We start from the raw sequence: 27,249 nt of genomic DNA on the forward strand, positions 1-27,249 counted from the left end.
TTTATTCCTGCATGTAGTTCTTCCTTTGGCATTAATCCAAATCTTAACACAATCCGTGTTTCCCTGTTAGCATCACTTAAGAGGCTGATAACAAACACTGTTTTTGACAAGAAGATGAATTCATTACAATGGCCTTTAGATTAAATATGACACATTGGAGAGAGGAGCATGGCAATAGAGGGAAGTCTTGCCTCATGTATCTATTCAAATTCCTGGAAGGCATCAACAGGCATGAGTGCTATTGCTGACAGTCCACTTGAACTGATGAAAGTTTCGTCATCAAGTAGATTTGAAGAAGTTACAAAATGAGATCTAAAAAGCTCTCATGACAGAATAAGGAAATAACAGGTGTAAATTTTTACTTTTTGAGGTGAAGGAAAATCAGTACTATCTTAAGGGGTTTATTATATCATCTTTGCTATTTACTCTTTGTCTCTTTCCAAGAGCTTGACAGTTTGCTGTTGGCCTTAAGTTATTTGGAAGGACAGAGAAGGGTCAGCTGCTGTGTAAGTGGAGTTCTATGCAGAAGAACTGTGCAAGAGTGTAATCTGCCACTTAATGGCTCTGTTGGAAAAAACCTGTAGAGTGATGTGAATTAAAAAACAGGTCATACATTTTCTCCTGTAGAACTAAAATGCCTGTAAAATGATTGGCTTTAGGCAGACTGTTTCTATTCAGGAGCAAGGTCTTTTGCTTAGAGTAGCATAATCACAACAACCTCTAAACATTCACTGGATGAAAGAGCAAACAGTTTAAGATTATTAGAAGAGAAAAGCACTTTTACTGCTATAAGTACAGTGTTTCATGCACAACTTAAATACAGTCTCAAAAAAACTCAGACGATGACACAAAGTGATCTTAAGTATGGAAGTACTTTTGTAGAAGGAATGATAACAAACTGATCTGAGTGCTGCATTTATTTAAAATAAATTTGAGGGTGACATTTTCAAATAAAATGTTTCTACGTGTTAGACAGCTGTGGATCTCTTTGCTGCAGCGTATCATACATATTAGGTTTTAGGCTTTCAAAAAGCTGCTGTTCAAATTTATAGCTGTTAAACTCCCCTAAGATGGTACTTCAAGGCAGTCTGCCTAAAACCAGAAGCATGTTTTGAGGAGGCACTATCTTAGGGAGAGGTTTAAAGGAACCATTCTAAGTCATAACCTAAACATCAGTCTTAAACTATAGTGTCATTAGTAGCATCTGTCTTTCAGTGTGTGAAAAGATGACTTTCAGGTGCAAAGTAATTCTTCCTTTTGTCCAGAGAATTTAATAAAATAGTAGAGTAAAATTTGACTGCAAATTATTCAGGTATGTGTACTTCAAGAGATGTGAAAACACTGTGTTGTCACAAGAATAAAGATTTCCAGTAGTTGGTCATTGCAAAGAAGCTAATGGATTCCTGTTGTTACATTGCAAGATTGAAGAGTCTTCTGTGCGGTCACACTAGAGCTGTCTTTGTGTCACACTGGAATGCCCTCACATCATTTATGTGTTGTATATACTAATTCACATTCTTTGGAGTTAGCAAGGTGTAAAGAGGAAGGGAAAAATGTGGACTGGTAGAGAGCAATATGTAATCCTGCTAATACGTGCAGTTGCAATGCCTGCCAGCTGTTCAGATTAGCTTTTGAGGGAATATGGATCACTGGAGACATATACTTAAAAACAGAAAAGACGTTCAGTAACAGATAGCTCTTAAACTGTTCAGGCGAAGATATAAAAATGTACTTCCTAGCGTAGTTTATATTTTGCAGTACTTTGTCAAGGCAGGTGCTACATTCCCTATCATTTAAGGGGGTTTTAGGATGTGTAAAAGGTGCTTAGATGGGACTGGAGACTTTTCCTACTGAGATCGTACAGGTAGTACTTTGAGGACTGTGATCATCTGTTTTCTTCCTGGTGTGTTATCATAATTCTTCCCTTCATAATCTTTGAGAAGGGTGAGCACATACATTACATGCAGTAGCTTCTAGCCATCACTGTTCCTTGTGGAGGTAGACACAGCAGTAGAAGTCAGGGCTTCATCTATTAGTTACCTTTTGGAGTAAGCAAGTAATAGTTCACTGATGATGGGGAAAAAAAAAAAGAAAAAAAAAGTAAAAATTAAAAGAAGTATTCTATTAGGGGGCAAAGAAAAGACCTCGCCTCAGAGAAACTTGAAATGTGAAGTGTGTGATACCAGACTGGATGTGGATAATTAGGAAGATGTCATGAAGCTTCCCCTACATGTTTTTTTCTTGTTCAATCGCTTAGTGCAAGCCATATTTTAGGTCATTAAATAAGTACCATCCAGGTCAATTTAGAAGGAACTCAGGAGAAAGACATTTTTTTACCTCCAAAAATGAGGCTGGCAGTTTACCTGCTGAATCTCTTGCCTAGGTTATTTGAGAACCTATTCTTTTATATTGAAAGCTTGAGTTCTTTTTTCTTATGACAACCAGTTTAGTCTTCTGCAGCTAAATGTTATGTAGAAATAAATGTTATATTGAAATTCTTTAATATAGAGTAAATGGTTTTACTTTATAGCTTTTTCTATGCAATTATGTGGCTTACTCGATATTATATATCTTTCTAAATATTAATGTTCTGAAATTCTATCACCAGTGAACAATCAGAATGAACTATTGGCTCTGTTGAAATCAATAGCAAAATGCTTATTGACTTCTTTTGAATCAGCATTTCACCCAAATTATTTCAGGTGCAAAGAAACTTCTCTTCTTCTACAAGTATCATGGGACTGGAAATCTGCTTAGGTCAAAGTCACCTTGAGGTTTTTTTACTAGGCCTTCATATCATGTATAAACCAGAGAGGTGTGTATCAAACTTTCTTCTTTTTTGTTCTTAATTAAAAGATACTTTGAGAAATCACTGTTTGTGCTAAAATAATTGCCTAATTAGTGTGTAAGAACTGAAAGGAATTGTGAAAGTCCATAGAGGTGAAAGGGGACAAAATTCATTGTGAAGCCAACTGCTCCTCTGACACTGTGAATAACCCTTTGTACGTAAGTGGTGGGACGTTTGGAGAAACAATCTTCAGATTAAATGTACATGTTGTTAAATTTAAGGCAAGTCTGACTGTGTAGATAAGCTTTGAAAACTGACAAAACCACTGAGGTTTCTTGGAATCGTTGACTGGAATTTTGTTGTAATTAATTTAGAGAAAGCAGGAAAGACCACACTAGAACTTCCTGGTCTCATTCAGTAGGAAATTAGTGAATTAAATAAATTTGGCAAAATACACAAGTTGAGACAGTGTTCTGCCTGTTAGACCTTCATTCAGGCTCAGCTAGTGAATAAGTTTCACTCCAGTTCACATCTAAAATGCGAACTTGGAGTTTTTACTTAGTTTCAGTGGACTACAAGCACTGTCAATTATTAAGAAAATATCATATGTGTTTAAATGTCTTAAATTATAATTGGATTTGACATGTTATCTTGAAATTCTGTTGTGACTAAAGTGTCAGTGAAAAATATCGATGCTATGTATTTGCATACAATGCCCAAGCCTGTGTACAATGGGACTGAAGGCACTTGGTGTGTAAGCAAACAATTCTTTACCATCACATATGTGAAGGCTGTGTTTTGTATCCTAACTTCATGCTAACTTTGGAAGCCCAGACATCCATTCTCTTTTCTGCCACTTTGCTTGAGAACCATGTCTTAGGTTTACTGTATATGCAGTAAGTTTTCCTGTGCTAGGTGGTTTTATTTGTTATTAATTTCCACATAGTTGCTATGGGTGCCACAAATAGAGTACAAAAGTTTTTGACTTAGAACAAAAGTTTGGAGAAAAAGTACTTCTTTAACAGAAAATTTAAAATATAATAGTTCAACTGTAATGTAGATAATTTAAAATACAAAACTTGGACCATTCTACATGCCAAGAAAAAAGGAAAATAATATTTTTAATGATCTCAAATTTGATAAAGTTTATGAATGTTCTCAAGGAACTCAGTCATCTAGTACTGTAGTGTATGTAAGTATCTGAATGCTAAATTTATAACTACTTAAGCCACTTAAAATATGATATAAATGTTCATAAATGGAACATTTTTAAAAATGTGCTTGAATGCAGACCTCTCTGACATTGCTTCCAGATCTTTAATCAGTTTGTTAGGCTGTTCTTCTGCGTTAATTTTACTTTCAACAATTCCAAATCTTAATTTACTAGACAACATACAGTCCTTAACTTATTCAGTTTTTCTCCTTCATATAGAATCTTCAATTTTTACTCTTTTTTTTTTTTTTTGCCGTGGGGTTTTTTGTGGGTTTTTGGGTGTTTTATTTATTTGTTTGTTTGTTTGTGGGGGGTTTTTTGTGTCTTGGGATGTAAAATTTTTCTTCCTTGTACATGAAAATTATTGACTTATTCTTATAGTTCCTCATATGATGAAATAATCTATACACTATATGCATATATAGAATTACAGAGAAAAAGTATTCCAGGCTTTTCCACCTATATTACAACATTTTACAGGTGAGATAATACTAACTTTGTTTTGCACCTTGCTAGACAGCTGATGTTTTTATATCTGCAACTTTGCAGCAGACTATTCAATGTAATGCCATAGTTCAATATATTATATAGAAATATTATATTAATAAATAATAGTAGTAGTATTAGTATAAACATATATTTAACATTATTAAAAGAATGATTTGATTCTTGTATAAAGTGTATTATTTTTCTCTTCAATTAATATTTCTGCTTTTATTGTTTCATAAATTCTTTTCAGAACCATCTTCAACACAAAGCACTAAATACAAGCACAAAAGAATAATGTGTCCTTTGTAAATTCTTTTCGCTTACTGCTGATCTTGGGAAGCATGTCACTGTTGTCCACATATCTGAGCTGCATAGACTGAAAGCACTTCTTCACTGCCATTCAGCCTGAGAACATCAATAGAAACATTTTTTCAAACCTGGAACTTTTCTGTTTGTGTTTTAATTGGAAGAAAATCTATGTATATATTTTAGATTTCATTTATATTTATATTTCACTGCGATACTTGCTTAGTCAGTACTGTGTTGTGATTCTTCTTTGTATGGTTTCTTACAGTGGTATTTCTGTTCTACTTCATCTCTCATTTGCAGTTTAACCCATAAAAGAGTTCAAAACATTATACATCTCCCTGGATTTACTCACTGTGAACTCCTTTGTGGTATGTCAGCTTTTTGGAAATGTTTCTGAGCAATTTAACTTCTCTGGTTTTTTTCTTTTATTTATTTATTTTTAGCCTTTTCCTCTGTTTTTTGTGTATTCAATGTCCTTCTCAGACAGGCTGTTGCTCTTTCTCTTCACCTTTTCTTCTTAGTATGTTCTCATCTACCTACTTCAGGCATCACAGTGTTTCTACTTTGAACATATGAATGCTCTTAATGTAAAGTTTGTTGTTGACATCAGTATTTTGCCTTTTTCTGGTTAATTAATATGCTATTCTAAAAAGTGAACCATCTTAAGTTCTTTGTTTTTCAACAACTTTGCCCAAATTAGTAATACTTACTTGCAAGCTACCCTCATTTCTGCAAAGCCGTGGTCTACTGAACCCAGGTTTTCTTCTCTGTTACTGCAGAGAAAAGAGGATAAAGTATCATGAGGTATTGTATCCGCTCTCAAAATTCTACTTTGCATTTCAGTCCACTTTGGTTGCCTGTAATTTATTTATTTCAAAACACTAAATGTGTTGTGAAGGTACAACTTTGTTATTTTATGTATCTAGGCACAATAATTGAGCATTGAATAACTCAGACTTCTGGTATTTGTAGAATAAGGCTAAACTTATTCTCTCTTTTCTGAGCTGCGAACATACTACATGTTCACAATTCAGTACTTGTAATATTCTTAAATTCCTTGTATACTGTAGTGCAAGTATCAAAGTCTCATATGAACAAGCACTTATAATATCTTAATAGAATTTTTCATTTTGCATCAAATAATTCCCTGTTTTCCTTGTCCCAAATACATGGACATCCAATGTTCAATTGATCCCCCTCCAGGTATTAATGTTTATTGCTTCTTTAGTAAAGCTAGTATTTAAGATAATTTAGTATAAGCTTAAATCTATTGATAATTCTGGATGTCTATAAGACTTGTGTTGGTTTTTGCAATCCTGTGGTGCAATAATGATGCTCCACTATTTGGGTTTTTTTCTTGGAGACAGCTGATGGAAGGAACTTGAAATACAACTCATCCTGCTGACAGCAGTATTTGATTTGTATTCATTGCCAGCTGGAATACTTGCTAAGGATAACACAGCAAATAGGTCTGAGGTTTTGTGTCATAACATAAAATTTTTAGCTATTGGTTTTTATAGTATGTTAAGTGAATGCCTGCCATCATAAACATAACTTTATAAAATACATCATCACAAATTTGATAGTTGTTGAAGTACAAGATGCCTAATGGCATAGCACATCCTTTGAAAAAATGTTCTCAAACTCTTACATTCTAATAATTAGGAAGCATCTGCCAGTGCATTAAGCAATGAATTTAAATAAGTGGCTCCTATAACTGCCTTCATAAATCATGGATTTAAAGTGTTTGTTATTGTGAAATAAATTCCTATTTGTCAGGTGTGCCTACTCTCAAATTTTATATTCTAGACATGGAGTGATTCCTTTATTCTCAATTTGTTCTGCTAAAGGCTTCATTTTCTATGTCATGTCAGCAGTGTTTCTTCCAATTTGCTAACTAGACCTAATATACCATGCAAAAAATTGCTCTGGGCAACACTGAACATTTTTTAGTAACTGAGCTGTACAATTCTGATTACCATAGGCTTATTCTAGAAAACTGAGAGGAATTTTAAAAACAGTACAGCAAAACTTATTAAAAATTTAGTTTTGACCCTTTTTTATAGGTATTCAGTTCTATTTTGAAGGTTTTGTACAATCATGTTAGGAGACCTGTATTTTTCCATAGTCTCTTTCTCCAAATGACTGCTTCTTTGTGATCTTAAGTGTTAATCAGCAGAAAGACCAAATGAGAGAGATTGTACTGGGAAGAAGATAATAAGCATGTCTTTTCCATTGAGAAAACACTCATGTAGATTTCAGTTTTCCATTATAGTCGAAGTTACTAAGTTGGCCTATAGAAGAATGAGGAGAAGAGAGTTTAAACAACACACCAAAAAAACCTGTTTTTGAAAAACAAGATTTAGAGAAAGTTTCCCTCAATTAATGCATGCCAACCTAAAATTCTGTTTTCTTAAAAAATTTGATGAGATGCTCTCTTTATCTCGAGAGTAATATTAATATGTAATGCTGTGGAGCGAGACTATGTAATGAAGTTACAATGTCAGATTTAGAGCTTTAGATAATTGAAATGATATCCTATTACAACAACATCAGATAATAAGTTACACCTAAATCTGAACAGAATAACAAAACGCTTGTGGTAGTGAAAATTTTTCTTCCTTTTCACTGACTTAAATGTTGATACTTTATGTACCTGCATAATTTGGTACATAAAATTGTTTTTAATAAACAATATTAATTCTTAAGGTTTTTTTTTGGTTCACCATCACATAGTGGCAAAGGATATAAGGATATAAAACCCTAGGATGTGCAGGCATATATGTGGCTGTTTCTGCTACATGACGTGTAATAAAAAATTTGTTATAAAACTTGCTTGATAAAACTTCAGAGTATTTGAAACAGTTATGTGTGTCACACAAGTATAATTTTGTTGTTGCTGTTATAAGGAAAAAAATCCTGACATACAAATAACCATACACAAGTCCATTACTACAAATGTGACTTTGGCCCATAATGGCAGCTGCAACTTCATTTTCTTTTGTTCAAGTTTTGGCAATTAGCTGGCAGTCTTTCTCTCAAGAATAATCCAGTGTTCACTAAAGTGTAGTTTGAAAGGAGTTCAGAGACTTACAGTTCTACTCAAGAAATAAACTTTTTAATTCAATCGGTTGAATCTGTTACTTTATACTGTGTTCATTCAGATACCTCTTTTCAAAGTAAGGGTTAAGGTTTATAAATTGATATACAAGCTGTGCTTCAGATGGTACTAAAAATTACTTTGACAAGAAAGAACAGCATGGCTTTCCTCTCTGGCATGTACCTAACTGCTCAATCATATAGACTAATTTTTCATGCTCAGTTTTGCATACCTATTCATGCCTGCCTAGTATGTCTCGGCTTCCTGGTTAATTAGCATTAAAAAAGCTGCATTCCAAATATACAGATATTTCCCCTGTACTTGACAAGTTTCTCTGCCATTGCAAATCCAAAAAAATTGACTTAATTTACTGTGGAATTTGCAGTCAGTTGTCATCGCAAAACCTGTACCTGGAACAGCTTTATACATATCTCTTAAACTCTGTGTAGCAGAGTTTGCTTGGGGAAGACAATTACATGAAACACAGGATTATCCTCACATTCCTCTGTTGTTGTTAATTGGATTGTAGCTTTGGGGTAATTTGAAATTTGCACCTCCCCTTGCTTCTGCTACAAAATAGACTTTTTTGTTTGTTTGTGTTTTTCACAGCTGTTTGATTTCAGCGTAGTCTATTTGGAAACTAGTGTCATAGCAAAGTCTGTCTGTCTTCACTTCTGCTTCCAGCACTTCAGTATTCAGGTGAAACTACCTTTTTTGCCTCACAACTTGAAATCCAATCAAAAGAACACTTTGAAATTTCAAAAGAGAAAATACCACAGGTCCTGACTAAGAAATTAAAAACATCTTCTGAGTTCATAAATATTTTACATATATGTTTTAACCATGATTTAAATAACACCAACAACATGAGCTCAGCTGAATGGCTAATTTCAGCTCTTCCATCTCTATAATTTATAAGGAAAACGTATGGTGTACTATACAGTAGCTGTCTTTCTTGTTTTACCATGACCACTCATTGACAGAACACCAACAATGTGAAGATCATCACACTCCTACACTGTGGCATAGGTATATGGCAACAATCTAGGTACACATTTTACCTTAGACTGTTGGGTTTTTTTTAAAGACCAATGAGATATATCCCATATTGTGCTTAGCATCAGAATGAGAGCAAATACTAAAGAGATATTTGGGAGTTCAGAAATAGTTCTTATTACCAATGTGTTTGCATTTTTAGATGAATTCTGTTCATGAAAAACATCTCAATTTCTTTTGTTTCCTAATTAGAAGTATCATGGTTTGGCTTCCATGTGTTAAACAAGCAGTCCATACTCCAAAACAAGTATTAACAGTAGAACTTTAATCACAGCTTTTCTTTCATTAGAATCACTGCTTTGGTTGTCCAGCTATAATGAAATGTGTAGGAATGTCACTTTTCTCTAAGAATTTTTTTCCATCTTTCTTAAGTTGATTAAAAAGTAGTCAAGTTGTTAAGCAAGACATCACAGTTTCTTTTCCTTAGGCAACTGGGCTAAGCTGTGTCATGCAAACTTCCCCAAACTACCAGAATGCTGTTTCAGAGATCCTGGAAATTCTGGTCTCTGTTAAAGTCTCTCACCTGGGTACTGTGTGTTGTAATGCCCATTCAGAGGGAAGGCATTTGTTGCATGCCAATCCATTAAGCAACTTGGAAATTAGGTAAGAATAAGGGTACCAATGTTTTATTCCTAATGATAGTTTAAGTTCTGTGTTTTTTCTGAAACCCACAAAGTAATGATTCTTTGAAGGATTGCTGCATCTTTTGTCATCTTATTTTTTTATGATTAATAAATGTTGGAGAAGTCCCTCAGAATTAATTCTTATTCAGCAGGTTTTATCAAAGCTTCTGTATATCTGAGCAGAGAGTTCACAGTTTCTGGATTTGCAAGACTCCTTTGATTATCTGACTCCTTTGATAGCACTTCTAGACACCCTAAATAATGCAGCATAGCTATAAAAGCTGCCTAGGAACAACCAAAGCAGCAGCATAAACCAGGATTTCTATAATACTGTTTTAAATTATACCAACTACCACTTTCATCCTGCTAGTCTGCTAAAGTAAGGCAGCATTTCTCCACTTTTGCTCTAGGGCTGAAACCCAGATCATATTCTGTGCTCGATGCCAGACGGACTTTGTAGAAGGCAGCCAGCACAACCTGTTTTAACCAGCCAGTCTCGTGAAAACTGGCTGCTGTCTCTTGATTCAGTTTTGGTTTGGGCAATGGTGAACACAGCAGTGAGCTCAGGCATGGAAAATGTAGCTCATATTCATGGAATTAATATGAGAGAATCGAAGAGTCTGTTTGAGACTGTTGTGTGTATCTGTATTATATAAACTCTTTAAAAAATTCAACATTAAATATTTCTCTGAAAGGGTTAAATTCATCCATAGCTATTAAATTCTCCCATCAAAAGTGGCTGATATGATTTATGGTCATGTTTAGTAATTGAGTGTCTGAACACTTGCACTAACTGTTACACCAAGGATGCTGAAAAAGTTATAAATACATGGAGTTTTATTTGGAGGGGTCCAGTGTTGATTTCCTAGGTATCCTTCTTCTTTTTAGAGTCAAGTGCTTGAGTGTAAGCTGAATAAAATCACTAAAAGTGCATAAGTAAGACCTCTGGTGATTCTGTCCCTCAACCATTTTGTGTATGCTGGTGTGTTCACTTCAGCTATTTTGTTAGTCCTGGTCTTGCTGGTCTATAACTGAGCTGTACTGGATTTCATGTAGAAATCCATAACTTAGAGAGACTGCTTACTAGGAATATAATACAGGAAATTTTCACCAGGTTGGCTTATATTTGAGTTGGACATATTCGTAAAGCTAGTAGCTGTTGAAAAGAAATTGTTTCTTTCAAGTAACTTAGTCTTAAATTAGAGTATTTCTGTTTGATTATTAAATAAAATGAAGATTCCTGGAAAAAATATTGTCTCAAATAGCTGACTTCTCACTTCTTACTGTCATATGTGGTTTTCATTTTGCCAGAAACACAAAATCATTTATTTAGGATTTCTGTTAGGACCGAGTTTAGATTTAGTTTTGTGTTTATTACTACATTGAATTTTGAAGCCATTGAGTATCATTTGCAGATGTCGCTTTTATATCTGGGTATCTACAATAAAAGAAATTATCCTATTAAATACTTGTACATTATGCTAACTATTGGACATTAATATGTGATTAGACTTGTCAGAGGTTTCTGAGCTGTGTGGTAAATAAACCAAAGTCAAGACTTTTTGCATTTCTTTAGTTTTTGAGATGGGACTTCATATATTTATTTACTCAGTTTCAGTGTTGTTTAATTTCTCTGAAATAAACTCATACCCATATTACTGGGTCCCATGTCCTCTGTCCCAAGAAAAGGTTTATAGTTCTTTTGGTAAATCACATCCATATGCTAACAGAGGTTCTACGTTGTTCTCACACATGTGAATAACTTGGGCCCAAACCAGCATCATCTCATGTTTTTTCACATCAGTGGTCACAATAAGGCTTTTGAGAGCTGGCTGCTATGGGGAAAATAGGTCACTGTACATGTGCTGTCTCCAGCAGGTGATAGTATCTCCTGTGATGGAAAGAAAGCAGGGAATTAGATTAGGCTTCTATTGCAGATTTTCACAGACACCTGCCTGGGCTAATAACTTCATAAGAAGTCCCCTATTGGGTTCTTAAGCAAGTTAAAACTCTGATCAGTAGGAACTGAACAGATACTACTATGTAGGAATAAAATAAGCATATTTGGAGAGCATGCTTCAAGTGAACCTATGTGAAACTATACTGTTTTTACAAAGCATAACATTTCAATAGGTAGCTGCAATCACAGACTCAGAAAGCTAGGGCTTTGGAGCTGCATGAGATTTTATTCTTAATCTTGCTGGGCAGTTTAAGCTGCTTTTGAAGAGTTACGTAGTTAACACAGAAGAAAACCTGTCTAGAGAAATGTAGTTGTGATCATGAAATCACACAATAAAACATTCATTAATATACCTTGATGTTTGATTTCAAAGTGTTTGCTTTACTGCATGAATTATTTGTTCTCTATAAAATGTTTAAGCTTTTTCTGCAATTAAAATGATAAGGTGTGGTAATGGTATTGTGAGAGAATGTTTTAGAACTTTCACTTTTTAAACATTTTAAACATTTAAAGACTGCTGAAAGTCATACTACTTCTGGCCTTGGAAAACATATAAATCTGAATTGATAGAGAAAGTTCTTTTTCCCCTTTAAGTTAAGAAGTTAGACTTCTTATATCTAATGTGTGTTCTTGGCAAAATTGGTGGTCTTTAATTAAAATATGCCGTTCCAAAGGCTTGATCATAATTAAGTAATCCATGGCCTTCTGTAATGTTCCTTTCTCTGATGAATTTCACCCTGAATGTTAATGCAGTAAAAGAAGACAGATTAACAACGTTTATCCTAATGGTGTGGAATTCATAAGTCTCTCTTTGGGGCAGTTAACTATTGTGTTGCTTCATTTCTTTCTAGATATATTAGCTTGAACTTGGCCTGTTGTCTCCTTCAGGGGACAGTCTCCATCCAGGGGTTTCTTCAACATACCATCCAAGTTCAGCTTATCACTATGAATAATTATTAGCAAAATTAGTCTGCTTTTGATTAGTTTTCAATACACTTTTTTATTAGATGCATGTCATATCTCATAAACTCAAGACAGGTTATTTCTCAGTTATCCAAAATGATTATACTTCATGAAGTAGCTTTGTATCTTAGGCTATTATAAAACCCAACTTAGTTTAATAAGCTCCATTTACCCTAGCATCCTTCATGTACATACTGATGGAAAATAAACATCATGATGTTTGTTTTAAGAAAGATTATGAAGCACATGAAATCATGTTTTAATTTTGGGCACTTAACAAATTCTTCTTGCCTTGAGAATTAGCACATCTCACAGAGGCCTTATTTCTCCTTACTTTGTTTCTGTTTTATTTACATTGCATTAACAGAAAGGAATGGAAGAGCACAGATTATAGTTAAGTATATTACTGAACCATGACAACTGCCACTCTTGAAGGGAAATCAAAAGCACAATTTGCATTTAGGGGAATTTAAAGGTATATTACATTGCTGTTATCCTTTACTATCCTGGTGTGGTATTATATATGTACCATCTGCAGTTCCATAGCACTAAATATTTAATGAGTCTATGAATATTAGATAAATATTTAATACAATTTTGTAGAAATATGCAAGCATTGAACAATTGTTTGTCACTACCAAAGAAAATGACCTGATTTGAGGATATGATTATTCCAGTTCACAGATCAAATAGCTTCTGTGAAATCCGACCTGAGATAGGAGAATGCCAGAGTTGGAAAAGGACTGATTATTCAAAGTGTGAATTACTCAGGCTTTGGTTCCCCTGTTAGTCCTACCAGTGGGGCATTTACTGTTGCATCTCTTGTGTGGCAGCAGTAGTTGGGCGGCTGTACAGGTTTCTGCTCAAGCTATGCTTGTCTCTCTTCTGACAGACTTTATCTTCACATCTTGCGTGGTCCTCCCTCTTGATGCCATTAAAATGAAAGAGAAATACTGAGTTTATTCATTAATTTATTTAAACCATTTGCCTAGAGCATTTGCAGCCAGATAGGCTTCACAGAGCTTCCAAATATTAAATGGATTCAGTGTCAAAAAGCAGAAATGATAGCAAAACAGAAATCTCACTTCTTGGTGTTTTAATAGTCTGTAGTTTCAAATAAAATTCATGAGAATATCTACCTTGCATATAGGTCATTCAGCAATCTTCTTATAGAAGGAAAAAAGTAATAAGAGAATAAAGAAACTTCACATGTGACCAGATCCTTTCCTTAGCTTGAGAATTGATAAATAGCTAATTCTTCAATATTCCTTTAAAAATGTGTCTTTAAATATATTCTATTTTAAGTAAATATGAGCCCCAGATGTCCATGAATTTCAAAATTTGATGAGTCAGTGGCCATTGCAGTGTGCAAAACTGATGTGTGGGGGTACGTTTGCATGAATATGTGTCAGTACAAATATAATCTATGCTTCAGTCAACCTCACAGTATTGTCATATGCCTGTAGGGAAAAACATAAGGACAAATTCCTTAAACATAAGGACATTCTTTTTTCAAGAAAAGCTGTTTGCTATAATTTTTACATTAAATACTGCAGTTCTATCTTCTGAAAACTTCTACTCTCATTTTTTGTCTGTTTAGAAAGGAGGTCTGAAAGTGCATTGGGGAAAAAACACAACCCATAATTCCTTTGTGAAGTGGTTAAGAGCCATTCCTCATAAGAAATGGGATGAGGTACTGCCATAAATTCATGTGATTCACAATATGTTGTGAAATGCAAATATCCTTCCTCCCTGGAACAGTCTGTGCTACTTTATGTACTTCACTAGCATTGCTCTGACTGACTCACAGCTATAGAGGAGATGCACCATGGTGCAGTTTTGAGTATTTGGAGAATAATGTCTTGGGGAAGCAGTTTGAGGACTCTATTGGTCACACACAGATTTATTGCTAATTAACTTTAAAGAAAAAATCTACCTAAGTACACTTGTAAAAGGACAGGGAAGTTAAGAGTTAAAATGTCAATACTGGACAGTAAACATCTGCTTTATTTAATATTTTAACAAAGTAGCTTTGAACTGGTGAACTCTTCCTGTTAATCTGAGATCTCTTGCGCTCTCAAACAAAGATGAAGCTTGGTTTTTGTCTTCAAGGTGGCTACTCACTTTGCTTTTAGCCATTTCTGTCCCCTCTCTGGAAGCAGAGCAGGTATATAACAATTGTCTCTTACTAGGTTTTTAATGTACATGTAACATTTCCAGAACTAAATCAAAGAACATCCACCTCCTTGCAAGCAAGGCTATGCCTTTAGCAACTTACATTTAAAGAAATATGATTACAGCATTAATCCCTATGAGACATTTAACCAGAAATTCATATTCATCAACTAGTTTTCAAATTACAGTCTCTGATTCAGGTCTTCTAGTCAGGGTTTTTTTGTTTTAGGTTTTAGTTTGGTTGGCTCAAGTTTCACATTTGCAAATAAACTGTGTCTAGTTCATTGTGCTGAGTATCAGTTGGCAGCTAGGACTCTTATCTGTCACCTAATTAATTGTGATAATGAGGCTGTCTTTCTTTTCATTATTTTGTCTTCTTAAGGGCTTTTATCTTTAAAGAGACTGGTCAAATCCTGATATAAAAATGAATATTTTACATCATGTAGTAAAACTAATTACTTTGTTAATTTAACCAACAGGCAGGGAAAGATATTCTACTCTAAATTTCTTGTTCTTTTTAGGATTTTATCATAGAGATTACCTATCTTAATGAATTAGGAGAGAAACCTCCAGGGAGACCTTATTGCAGACTTGCAGTACTTAAAGAGATCGTATTAGAAAGATGGGGACAGACATTTTACACCTGTTTTAAAGGACAAAGGGTAATAGTTTTAAACTAAAAGAAGATAGATGTAGACTAGATATGAGGAAGAAACTTTTTATCATGAGGGCAACGAGATGCTGACATAGGTTGCCCAGGGAAGTGATAGATACCCCATCCCTGGAAACGCTCAAGATCAGGTTGGGCAGCGCTCTGAGCAACCTGATCTAGTTGAAGATGTCCCTGCTCACTGCAGGGGGATTGGACTATATGGTCTTTAAAGGTCCCTTCCAACCCAGACCATTCTATGATTCTGTTATTCTAATGAGAAATTTCTGAGAATGTCTTTCCAACAGTTGAAACCTTATATTATTCTGATACCAACCCTGCTAGAGCATTACATTAAATCACTATACTACTTCTGTAACACATAAAAACTTGCCTTAAGTTTTTTTAATCAGAATATGATTAAAAAAACGGTAACCATCTAATTAGTTTTTTTTATAACTTTTTGTAATTATAACTTTTTGTAATTATTTATTATTTCCAAGTGAAACCAGAAGTCACACAAACTTGAGTGATATTTTTCAATAAAGTTACTATGCTGGGTAATGAAGACTAGAACCTAAAATGTGATTCCTCCCCAGTGTGGGACAGATTTTTGTCAGCAGAAGCAGTAGCATAAAATTTTCCTTTTTTGGAGGTGAGGCTCTTCATCTCTGTTAGGAAGAAAGCTAAACAATATAATGTCAGCAAATTGTTTTGAGGAAAGTAATGATTTGTCCATATAGTGTCAGTATGTATATGTGTTTATGTGCAAACTTTGGATTCTGTTCCTTCAGTGGTGTTACAGTGAATTAAATTGCTACCATAAGAGGAAGAGAAAAGTAATTTACTTTAGCAAAGTATAAAAGTGTATGAATAAAAATTTCATCTCTCATCTAAATGTTTTGCAAATACATAAGGCATTTATAATCCTAGTAGTCCTGTGACAACCAGTTTTATTAATCAGTGATAATAATAATACCTCTTCAACATAGAGTATATGTCTTTAGTTCCCAATGTGTGTTTTCATTCAATTTAGCATGTGTGTAGAGAAAGACTAGTAGTGATGATGTATAAATGCATATAGGTATTTAATAACTAAATAGGGCTACTAAACCCTGTTGCACTTTCCTGATGAAAGGCTCATTTTTTATTTCAGTTCACATTGTAATAACAAATACAGTATATATATTATAATCACTGTAAGCTTTAGACTATAACTTTGTGTCATGATCAAAGAAATAGATGTTTATTGTTTGTTAGGCACACTTGAATCCAGATCCTGCAAGTTTGTATGTAGACCTGTGTGTATATATATTGCTTTAGATGTGTGAGAAATAATGACAGAAGGTCACTATTCACAGAACTGTGATCATGTCTGAGTCAGAGTACACAATGTATCAAGCATTTTAACTTTGTCATTAATTTTTATTAATCTGAAATATTCTTCCTTTGTGTTATATATATGTGTGTGTGTGTATATATATATGTATATATATAGGTATATTTAACCTTAGTGAGATTTTTGAGTCATGCAAAAAAACCCAAGAAATACAATTTGGCTCACTGTCATATTATACTGCAATGAGATATTCTTCTGAGATCAGTGATTTTTATCTTGTTAAAGAAAAAAGATACCTCTGAGAGATGGAATCTTTAGATACATGAAGGTCTTGCCTGGTTTAGCTTTTATTAGTTATTTGAATGAGCATAATATGATTGAATTCTGAAAGCAATAGATAACCATCTACTGAGTAAAAACTTCTATAATTTCTTATGTAATACATGATCTGACACCACATCAATCAGAGCTTAACTACTGTGGAAAAAGGCATTCTTTTGTATTTCAAAGCATTAGAGTATTTAAAATCTGAATTGTTCTGAATCATGACAAGGATGGTATTCCACCAGAATTATTCAGAATAAAATTAATTAAAGCAACATGTATGAGTGAAAAAATAAATTAACAGAACCCTGCATCCATAAGGAGGGCAAAAAGTTTCCCGTTTCTTTACCTTTATAGATGTAAGCATTTTTCTTTCTATTTAGTTGGGGTGAAAATTGTATCTTTGCCTAAGAAGAATATGTGTAAATAATACTTTGAGAACATGGACATATTTAATTTCACATAGAATAGTATGACAAACTGTACTCAATATTTGTAATTGATATAGTAGAGAAAGACACAGAATCTCCCTCATTTTGTGCATGTTTGCATTCCTTCAAATTTTTGCTTCTTTTTTGCTATCATAACTAGCTAACAATAAATTCTAACAGCTTTTCACTAACGTGCTGTAAGTTCTTAAAAATAAATGTACAAAGGGAGCCCATTAACAATAATTATTTGGGGTAAGGGGGAAGTAGACTGTGTTAGGCTTAGTATTAACTTCTGTTATTGCAGTCATAACATATCCATTTAAACAAGAGAGTTCATGAATTAGGATCTCTGAAGGACACAATTGTACCTTATTGCAGAAAAATGAAATATACTTGGTATATATATCTCAATCTGAGAAAGACTAAAGTTGAATTTTTTTTTAGAGTCAGGGTTCAGTTTTCACTTTTGTAAAAGCCATGCTGATGGCTTTTGATCAATCAGTCCTTGATTTCATCACCTGCCTTCTCAAAAATTGTATCTCCTAAGCAAATAAATGTATGTCCTTTATTCCACAGTAGCAGCAGTGTGAAAAAGAGTCCAATATAATGTAATGTTTGAAACATTGCATTCACTGTATATACATGCTTTGCTAAATATACTATTTTTAACATTCCTTTTTACTAAACATATATACATAAACTGTGCTGTTAATTTCTAGCTGTTGCTGCCTGCATTTTTCTGCAAAACGGGTTTTAGTTTTATTCTCATATAGCCGGTTGTGCCATTTTCAGTGGATTTCTTCGTTTTAAAGAGAATTGTTCTTCATTTTTATTTTACAGAGTTACATACATGGAAGCAGTCAGGCTCAGTTTGTTGCAGAATCACATATTATTCTTCTGCTGAGTATCCTTCAAAGTGATGATGAATATAAAAAAAGCAAGATGAGGCACAGTGTGATGTTAAATAAAATTGCTCTGGCAGGGAATAACTGAACATTTGAGCAGGTATTGTATTTTGCCTTACTTGCTATATGTTGAAGTAAATATTCAGTATTGTTGCTATTTACTGCCAAGTAAACCTGGCATTCCTTTCGCTAATGTGTACCTTATTATATCCTTTGTTAGTCTTATGCCTTCAGTGTTTCCTTTTCGTAGCAGAAACTAATTTTCTTCTTTTTTTACTCTGTGTTATAATAGTTAAAAATTCATTGAAAAAATAATTTTATTTCTTCTTACTGACAAGAAAAGCATACAGAAATTTACCAATCATGCACGAAGATGATTTGTCCTCCAGTAGTCCTTGGATTTTTTTTTCCCCCACCTAATCTAGACAGTTTCTTACTACTTCTTGAAATAAATAACTCAATCACATTTGTTCTGACATCATCTTCTCACAGAAAGACTCTTGAGACCTACTTTTACCTTTTACTCTTTCATTCTTACTGAGTCAGAAAAAGTTAAATGAATTTTTTTTGTGAATATGTCTTAATAAACTGTAAGAAAAGCTTATATGTTCTGGATTTTTTAAACCCTGCTTCTCATCAGCTTTATTCATTGAGTTAAAACTCTAGTCACCATTAACCATTTTTAAAGTCTAGTTTCCATTACAAATACCTTTGTCTGAGGGGAGCAAACAAAAGAAAATAGTATTTCCCAATTTATAGTAATAACTAGATCTCAGTTACATTAATGCAACTGTCTGAAAGAATCCTTTCAGTGATGTTGTTCATTGCCACTTCCAAAAGGAATTCTCTGAGGTTTCATTTCATGGCTCAAACCTGTTGAGATGAGTTTTTGGTCACACACAAATTTCAAAATGAAATCTTTGCCATGAAATATTGACAAATGTGCATGAAAATTAATATTTCTGTATACTTTCAATGTTGGTAATAATTATTAGCTGCTCCATTGCTTCTTCATTATTTGCTTATTGAGAAAATGTTGCTAGAAAATGTGGGAATTAGAAAAAAAGTATGCCAAATTGATAAACAACAGTACATTCAATTTATCCTTTAAAGTTTAAAAGATGCATTGAATTTTAAAACAAGGCATTACTATGCTGGTAATGTACATGTTTCATTTGGTTGCTTCTTTTTACTTTGTAGTAGTTGTCACTTTTTGCTAGATGTTGAAATAAAATGTTGTGTTTCTCTATAAAGTGAATTTTTAATACCTCTGATGAAAAAATGTGAATTTCCATTGCATTTCTATACTTATTTTTAGATAGGGATTCTATCCCATTTACTAGATGACTTCTGTATAAAAATCTACTGTTTTTCCAGGCTGTAGCTGCATAATTAGGACATGGTTAAGAAGGACTTGTGAAGAAGTCAGATACTCAATTTAAATAATTTTATAAATCAAAATTAAATTCAGTAAAATCTATGCAATGTTACTGATTACATACCAGGTGTATGTACACAGACAGTGTACCCACCTAGAACTGGTAACAGGGGTGAACCTCATTACCACTTGTGGTAATGAAAAAGCATCAAAAAAGAAAGTGATGTAGTTTGATTGGCATTTCAGTGGTTGAAATGCAAACTTCCAGCTACATCACTGTTGTGAGATGCATATTTCAAGGAGTTTAAGGGAACTCCGGTGCCAAGACTCACGTAATGCTTCCTAAAATTCTTGAAAAGCCATTTGACATAGCTGAAGCCAGAAAGTTTTAAGAGAAAGAACTTTCAGGGTTATTTTAACTATCAGTACAACTGGATTTCAGGCCGTTAAAAAATACTGAAATACATCTTGATTGTGTACAATTCATCCATAAATTCAGATTCAAATAGATAATTTTCAGACTATTGTCCACTTTCTCAACTTCTGAGTTAGGAATCATCCTTCTTCACTGAGATGAGATATTTAGCAATTGGTATCTTAAACATACTCCTTCCTCAACCCTCAAGGCTTGTCAAATCATCCCCTGGGATGGTTATGATTTGAGAATTGAATAGTATAAGTGGAGTATTAGTCATTGCTCATTGTTTCCTGATCTGAAGCAAAACCGTCTTGAAAGAAGCAATGAGACGTGTTTCATTGCACAACCATACTTTTTGTATTCATTAGTTTCTATATTAAGTCATTAATATCTTAATTAATGACATAGAGCAATCGAGTGCACCCTCAGCAAATTTGCAGATGACACCAAGGTGAGTGGTGCAGTTGCCACACCTGAAGGACAGGATGCCATCCAGAGGGACCTGGACAGGTTCCAGAAGTGGACCCATGAAAATCTCATGAGGTCTAACAAGGCCAAGTGCAAGGTGCTGCACCTGAGTCAGGACAACCCTCAGTACCAGCACAGGCTGAGGGATGAATGGATTGAGAGCAGCCCAGCTGAGAAGGACTTGGGGATGCTGGTGGGTGCAAGGCTGGACAATGAGCCAGCAATGTGCACTTGTAGCCCAGAAAGCCAATCATGTCCTGAGCTGCATCAAAAGGAGCCCCTCTACTCCTCTCTGGTGAGACCTCACCTGGAGTGCTGCATCCAGCTCTGGGGTTCCCAGCACAGGAAGGACATTGACCTGTTGGAGCGAGTCCAAGAGAGAGGATTGGGTAAGCTTGGAAAACAGGTGGCTTTGGGGTGACCTATTTGTGACCTTCTAGTACCTGAAAGGAACTTACAGGCAAGGTGGAGCAAGACTATTCACAAGGGCATGTAGTAACAGGATAAGGGGGAATGGGTTCAAGTTGAAAGTAGCTTTAGATTAGGAAAAAGTTCTTTACTGTGAGGATGGTGAGGCATTGTAACAGGTTACCCATGGACGTTGGGGATACCCCATCCCTGTAGGTGTTCAATGCCAGGTTGGATGGGGCTCTGAGCAACCTGGTCTAGTTGAAGGTGTCCCTGCCCATTGCAGAGGGATTGGAAGTAGATGATCTTCAAGATCTCCTTTCCCAAACCCAAACCATTCTATGATTCTATCATTCAATCCATTATATAAAAAAAAATAAAAACTCTTGCTGTGAAAAGAGGCTAATACCTTGTTTTTGAGAACAGCATGTAGCTGGAGAATATTTCCTAAATAGAATTACTAGAGTACATGTTTTGCTTGAATTTTTCAAATGTAAGTAGAAATTAAATTCAAATAGAAATGGTTGAGATAAAGAACCTGTAATGTGATCAGTATTTTTGAAATTTTATCAGGTATTGTAGTGGTTTAAGTATTAGTAGGAGAAGGTTAAGACAAATACCTCTATCAGCAAAGTATGCCTCACCTTGTAAGGGGTCAGCAAAGAATTTCTCATGTTCTAATCATCATCCCCAAGCACAAAAAAAAAAAAAACAGACTAAACAAACAAACCCCCAAACAAACAAAAAACAACCAACCAAAAAACTACACCAAAACGAAACAAACAAACAAAAAAAGATAAAAAAGCGTGCATGATAATCTCTCCCCCCATTTTATGCAACAGTAAACTGAGCACAGGCTCAAGTGGATGTTTTCTAGTTTTTCTTGCTCATGTGTTATTAAGCAACTGCATGATCTGCAACTAAAAAGGTAGTCATTTCTTTATGTGTGTAATGCTAATGCCAGATTTTGTACTCTTGGCAGAAATACAGCAAACTATGAATGAGACTACCAAACTTTTTTCACAAAAGTAACCGAGTGTTAGTCAACCTCTTTTCTCTCCTTCTTTCTTTCCTTGCTTACTACTAATTAGGACTAAATGTATGAAGTAAAAGTATAAATTATGTCATCATCATGGCTAGGCTTTGCGAACGAAGATTTGGGAGGGCTCTACCCACATTTGTTGAAAGTGTGTTGGTGGCTAAAAGGGCCAATACGAGATAGGCACATCCGGTTGCTAAAGGCACAGCAGAAAGACTGCTCTCCATTGCTGGCAAAATCCTGGCAAGAATACTCTTGAACAGACTAATACCCGCTATAGCAGAAGGAATTCTACCTGAAAGCCAGTGTGGTTTCAGAGCCAACAGGAGTACCACAGACATGGTATTTGTTCTCAGGCAACTGCAAGAGAAGTGTAGGGAACAGAACAAAGGTCTCTATGTAACCTTTGTCGACCTCACCAAGGCTTTCGATATTGTGAGCAGAAAAGGTCTATGGCAGATTTTGGAACGTTTAGGTTGTCCCCCCTAAAATGATCGTCTCACTCCATGAGGATCAGCGCGGCCAAGTCAGATATGGCAGTGCACTTTCTGAGCCCTTTCTATAAATTATGTATTACATTAATAAATGTAGGAATTATCAGGTTTTCTTCCTTTTGGGCGTTCTGTGATTAAATTTTCTATTAGAGTATACTAATAAAAAGTATCCCAAATTTACTAGCAATTGGTTTCATTTAGTAGGGTATCTGTAATTTTGGAGTTTATTGATACAATTTTTGGGTTTTGTTTTGGATTTGGTGGTATGGGTTTTTTTCATACATCTGAAAAATCACCTTGATTTTTACAAGGGCTAAATATTATGCTCTGTTACTACTGATCATTTTCTGTATGATCTTACAAATTTTGATGATCAGTCTTTTTCATCCTACTTTAAAACTGTTGTTCTTCATGTATCAAAATTCAAAACCTTTTCAATAGCACTGTCTAAATAATATGTTTTCAGCATATATCAGCTGGGAAAAGGAACAACAGAAGTTTCATATGTAAAAGTGTAATAATTTGAGAAGATACGTAACAGGATTTACACAGAAAAAAAATTCTACAGAGGAATAAATTTATCAGAAAACATGAACATCTGAATTTAAAACATTTGCTTGCCATGGTTTATCTGATTGCCACATTCCCCCCATGTTTTCAAAATAGTTTCTTAATGCATAGTGATGCAGATAAAGAGGAACTGGAAAATAAGTACATCTTTTGATGCCATCTCATTTTTGGCACATGAAAAACTGTTGAAGTAAGAACTTGCTAAAATTTTACATTCTGCATTGCTAGAGAATTACAGTACTGTAAAAGATTATTTTAAGAGCTAGGACTGTTGTTTTCTTTTGTAGAATATCAAAATAGTGTAAAGGCATAATGGAGAATGTTAGAAACAGGAGTTAAAAATAGAAACAAGCTGTGTATTCTGTGATAAAAAACCTTGTATTGAAATCACAACTCTGTTGAATTTTTGCTTCCACATCAGAAAGCTGCAGCAAGTACCATGCTCAGTGTTACAGTGTGAAGCTACGAAGCTGATATTATTGAAGGTAAAAGGCAGCCAATGAGGCTGAAAGCTCAACAATGATGACTAAAGTTAGAAAGCAACAATTGAAGCAAAAATAGTGACAATGTGAGGGAAGCTTTAGGGGTAATCATGTGAGGCTCCAAAAGAGAGGGGAAAAAACCAGCATAATTCAGGTGGTTACAGAGCTAGAATTCTCAGTTGCAGAGCAAACAAGTTACTTTTGTGAGGCTGTTATTCCTCGTGGTAAGAAAAGTGAATTAAACTCATGATCTGGTAAAAAAATTAAGAACTAAGTTACAAAATGGTTTCTGCCAGATAGCTTTATAGTGCGTGGTTGACTGGTTTGTTTCTCAGAAGCAACCAGGTAAGGGAAATAGCAAAGGACCACATTATGTATTGATATTGCATGAGATAATCACACAGAAAAATTCCATTTACAGAGCAGTTCAAAACCTTTGCAAAAGTAACACTTCCCCAAGAGGATTTGGTGACTTACCCTCACATCTTGGGACTGTTTTTTTTTCCCCATGACTGTTAAAGTCAGGACTAAAACACTACTATAAATCCAAGCGAGGTATTGGCAAAATAAAGTAATCAGATAATGCTAACTTAGGGACTTTTCTTAATAGGGTAGAAATACATGGGGGAAATTTTTTGTCAGCCCTTCTTGTGGCAATTGCCTCAATTAATTCATGTTAATGCTTTTGTAACATTTGAAAATAGAGAACTGAGTGATTCTCATGATGTTCTTTCCAATTGTTTTCCCTACTTGAAGCATAACAGTAGCACAGGAGATTCCCAGTCTCTTATGCTCATGAATCTGAATCTTGACAGGCCAAATTTTTAGAAAATAATTTTTGCCTTCCCAGTTTGCATAGTATCATGGATTCCATGGTTGGGTTTTTTTCACAATATTTTGCAATTTTTTTTAAAATTTTGTCAAGTCCAATAACAAACCTCCAGAAGACTTGAATATAAGCATTTATTCATGAGCGACCCTAAACCTTATACACTGTGCGTGTGTGAGGAAGGTAATTTGGGCTACTAGTCTGTTTTTAACTAGAGTTTGATTTAGGGCTGTAGGTAGAAGACTGTATCAGAGAAGTGATGTTAAAAATAAAAGGTTTTGATGTTGTCTATTGTCTTTCACCATCGATATTTGCTTTTTTAAATCCTGTATTTTTCATTTGTCTTCTTATTCTATGTATATGAAATTTGGAAGTCTCAAACCTAAATCAGGCTGCTCATCTCTGATGAAGTGTGATTGTGTTAGCATTGACAGTTCTAAATCCTTTTGCTCAGGCTTAACTTAATTAAAATTGCATAGTGGAATTCCAGATGTCTAAGCATTTTTGTATAATTTTGAACATTTCTAAAATGAAAAATATTAATATGAACATTGATAGTCATCCTGCTTCCTAGCCCTGGGTTAATGCTTAAAACTTCAACCTTATTTGAATCTGTTAACTGGTGAAGTTCGTATTTCCTTGAAATTGTGATTCTGAAATAGCACCCATGGTTCACTCCTGCTTCAGGATGGCATTTGGGCTTTCCCTGCCTCAAAACAGATGTTATGCACAGTAGTAACCTTTTTTGTTTATATAGTTTCAAATAAACAATAAAGTGAATGGCTTAACATCTTGCTAGATTAGTTAAATTGTTTTATTGTTATGTACTTGCTCACACTAGTAACAGTTATAATGAGACAACAAAACATTGAAAGTGACTGAGGGCTTGCCTCTGAGATGTTTCTCTGCTAAACTATTAAGCAATATGACACTAAAGAGGAAGCTAATGTCTTATTCTAAATGCCGAAGAAGATAAAGCAGTCCAACTGCTTCAGTTTGTGTCAAATAACCAATGAATTGTGTGCAATTGCATTGAAGGATCTTATAGTTTTTATTTTTTAAAAATCCTTTACTGCAAATATACAGATATTATAAAATATTGGTGAATAACTATTTCCATAGCTATCCAAAATTTGTGTGTCCTACTTGACAACTATCCTTTAAAGCTTTTTGAACCTTCTTTCCTTTTTTTAATCTAGAATGCACAAAGAAAAATTTTACTACAGATTTTTGCCACAGGTGAGTGTATTGGTGCAGTACAGATTGCGATATGCGGTTTTTATATGTAAATACTTCCTTTCATTTTATGAACTTGAAAGCTTTAGTTTGTAGATGTACCTTTGTAGCTTTCTCAGCTACCCACACACCTGCTGCTTTCCTTGACAATAGCAATACAGATGCTGCTATCACCATGGGAATGGTACTCCTGAATGAAGCTGCTACCTCCAAAGGGGATGTTGGAAAAAGGAGAAGTAAGTTGTACTAAATAGCTAAGGCAATGTTTAGACAATTAGAAGATATTGAGAAATTACAAGTGAATATCTGATTAGGTTCTCAGAAGGTCTTTACTTTAAACCAGTGTTTACTTTTTTGGGGTAGAAAAGAGGAGAGCATAAAAATTCTGTTGATAAAACTACATTCAAATGAAGTCAGTAAAAAAATGTTCTGAGCACACTCAGCCAAGGTATGGATTGACACAGTAGTATCTCTATTACTTAGAATTGCATAAATGCTTTTTGGCTCTTGAATTACATTGAAAGTGAGTGACTTAAAGAATAAGAGTTTCAAAACATTGTTTTTAAAATTAATTTAGGCATTTAAGATGACAACATCCAAAGGAGTTTGAATATTCTTTTACTTGATAGTCTTGCCAGTATCATGTCTTGAGAGGAAGATGAAAACCCAGCAGTAGATATAGTATCCTAATCTGTAATGTCTAAAGATTTTTAGTCTGAAATGCAATTTTTGTGTTTTTCTGAACGTTGTTGTCATTCAAAATATTTGCAAGATTTTTTTGTCAGTGAATTACATAAACACACAAGATGAAAATATTTTATCCAGAATCAAACTTCCTCATACTTGGAAGATACCAGATTTGCTACACTGCCTCCCCTTTCTTTTGAGATCAGTTCTTTAGCTACTTCTCTGTAATACACAGTATTGCAGATAAGACTGGCCAACTATTTTCTATAAAAGCATCCTAGAATGCTTCATAACTGGTTGAATGTTTGCTAGAGATCTCTAATCAGTAGTGATTTGAGAATCTCTTTCAATGAGCTGTAGATGAATCATTTCATTCTGAATATCTTTTACAGTATCTAGCTTTAACACTGATGTTAGAGGAGACAATGACATAAGTATAGTTGAAATATAATCTTAGATCTGGGTCTGTGAACATGAACACAGTGAAATAAAAGTGGACTGCAGTACAAATTCAGACTTTGCTCTTTGTGCCCCTTATGTGAATGCTTTCTGTGTATCTGGCTTGCACTGTTCATGCTTTCAATTTATTCATCCGTGCTTTGAAATCATATTTGTGAGTGGTGATTTCTTTATAATGAAGTGTGTTTATTAGGTTTGTACATGGCTAGTTTTCTCAAAATAACTTGAAATTTTATATTCCAGTTGACAGGCGTCAGTTTCCACATGGTCAGTTTTAATGAAAAAAATGCGTCATTGGCGGTTTCCTTGGATTCATGTTTGCTCATCCTTTGCTCAAAGGCAGCACACTTTTGAAGCATGAATATTGCAATTAAATAGCAAAGGTTTGGCTAAAGTAGGAGTAGTATAAGAAGAGGAGTTTTTAAAATCAGAGTAACTCACTACGTCTAATGTAGAG

The 27,249-nt window shown here is 34.4% G+C and overlaps 1 protein-coding gene across 3 annotated transcripts in view; it reads left to right on the forward strand.

Moving 5' to 3' along the window:
- TUSC3 (tumor suppressor candidate 3) overlaps window positions 1–27,249 on the forward strand; it is a 104,780-nt gene that overhangs the window by 70,362 nt on the left and 7,169 nt on the right. For all 3 annotated transcript variants that reach the window (XM_051790354.1, XM_051790356.1, XM_051790355.1), the window contains exons 7-8: window positions 18,260–18,323; window positions 25,808–25,882. In XM_051790354.1, coding sequence (XP_051646314.1) covers window positions 18,260–18,323; window positions 25,808–25,882 — 139 coding nt within the window. The remainder of the gene's footprint in view (window positions 1–18,259; window positions 18,324–25,807; window positions 25,883–27,249) is intronic.

This window comes from Manacus candei, unplaced genomic scaffold (genome assembly GCF_025592945.1).
Source record: "Manacus candei isolate 608988 ecotype Guabito, Panama unplaced genomic scaffold, ASM2559294v1 h1tg000028l, whole genome shotgun sequence".
Lineage (NCBI taxonomy): Eukaryota > Metazoa > Chordata > Aves > Passeriformes > Pipridae > Manacus > Manacus candei.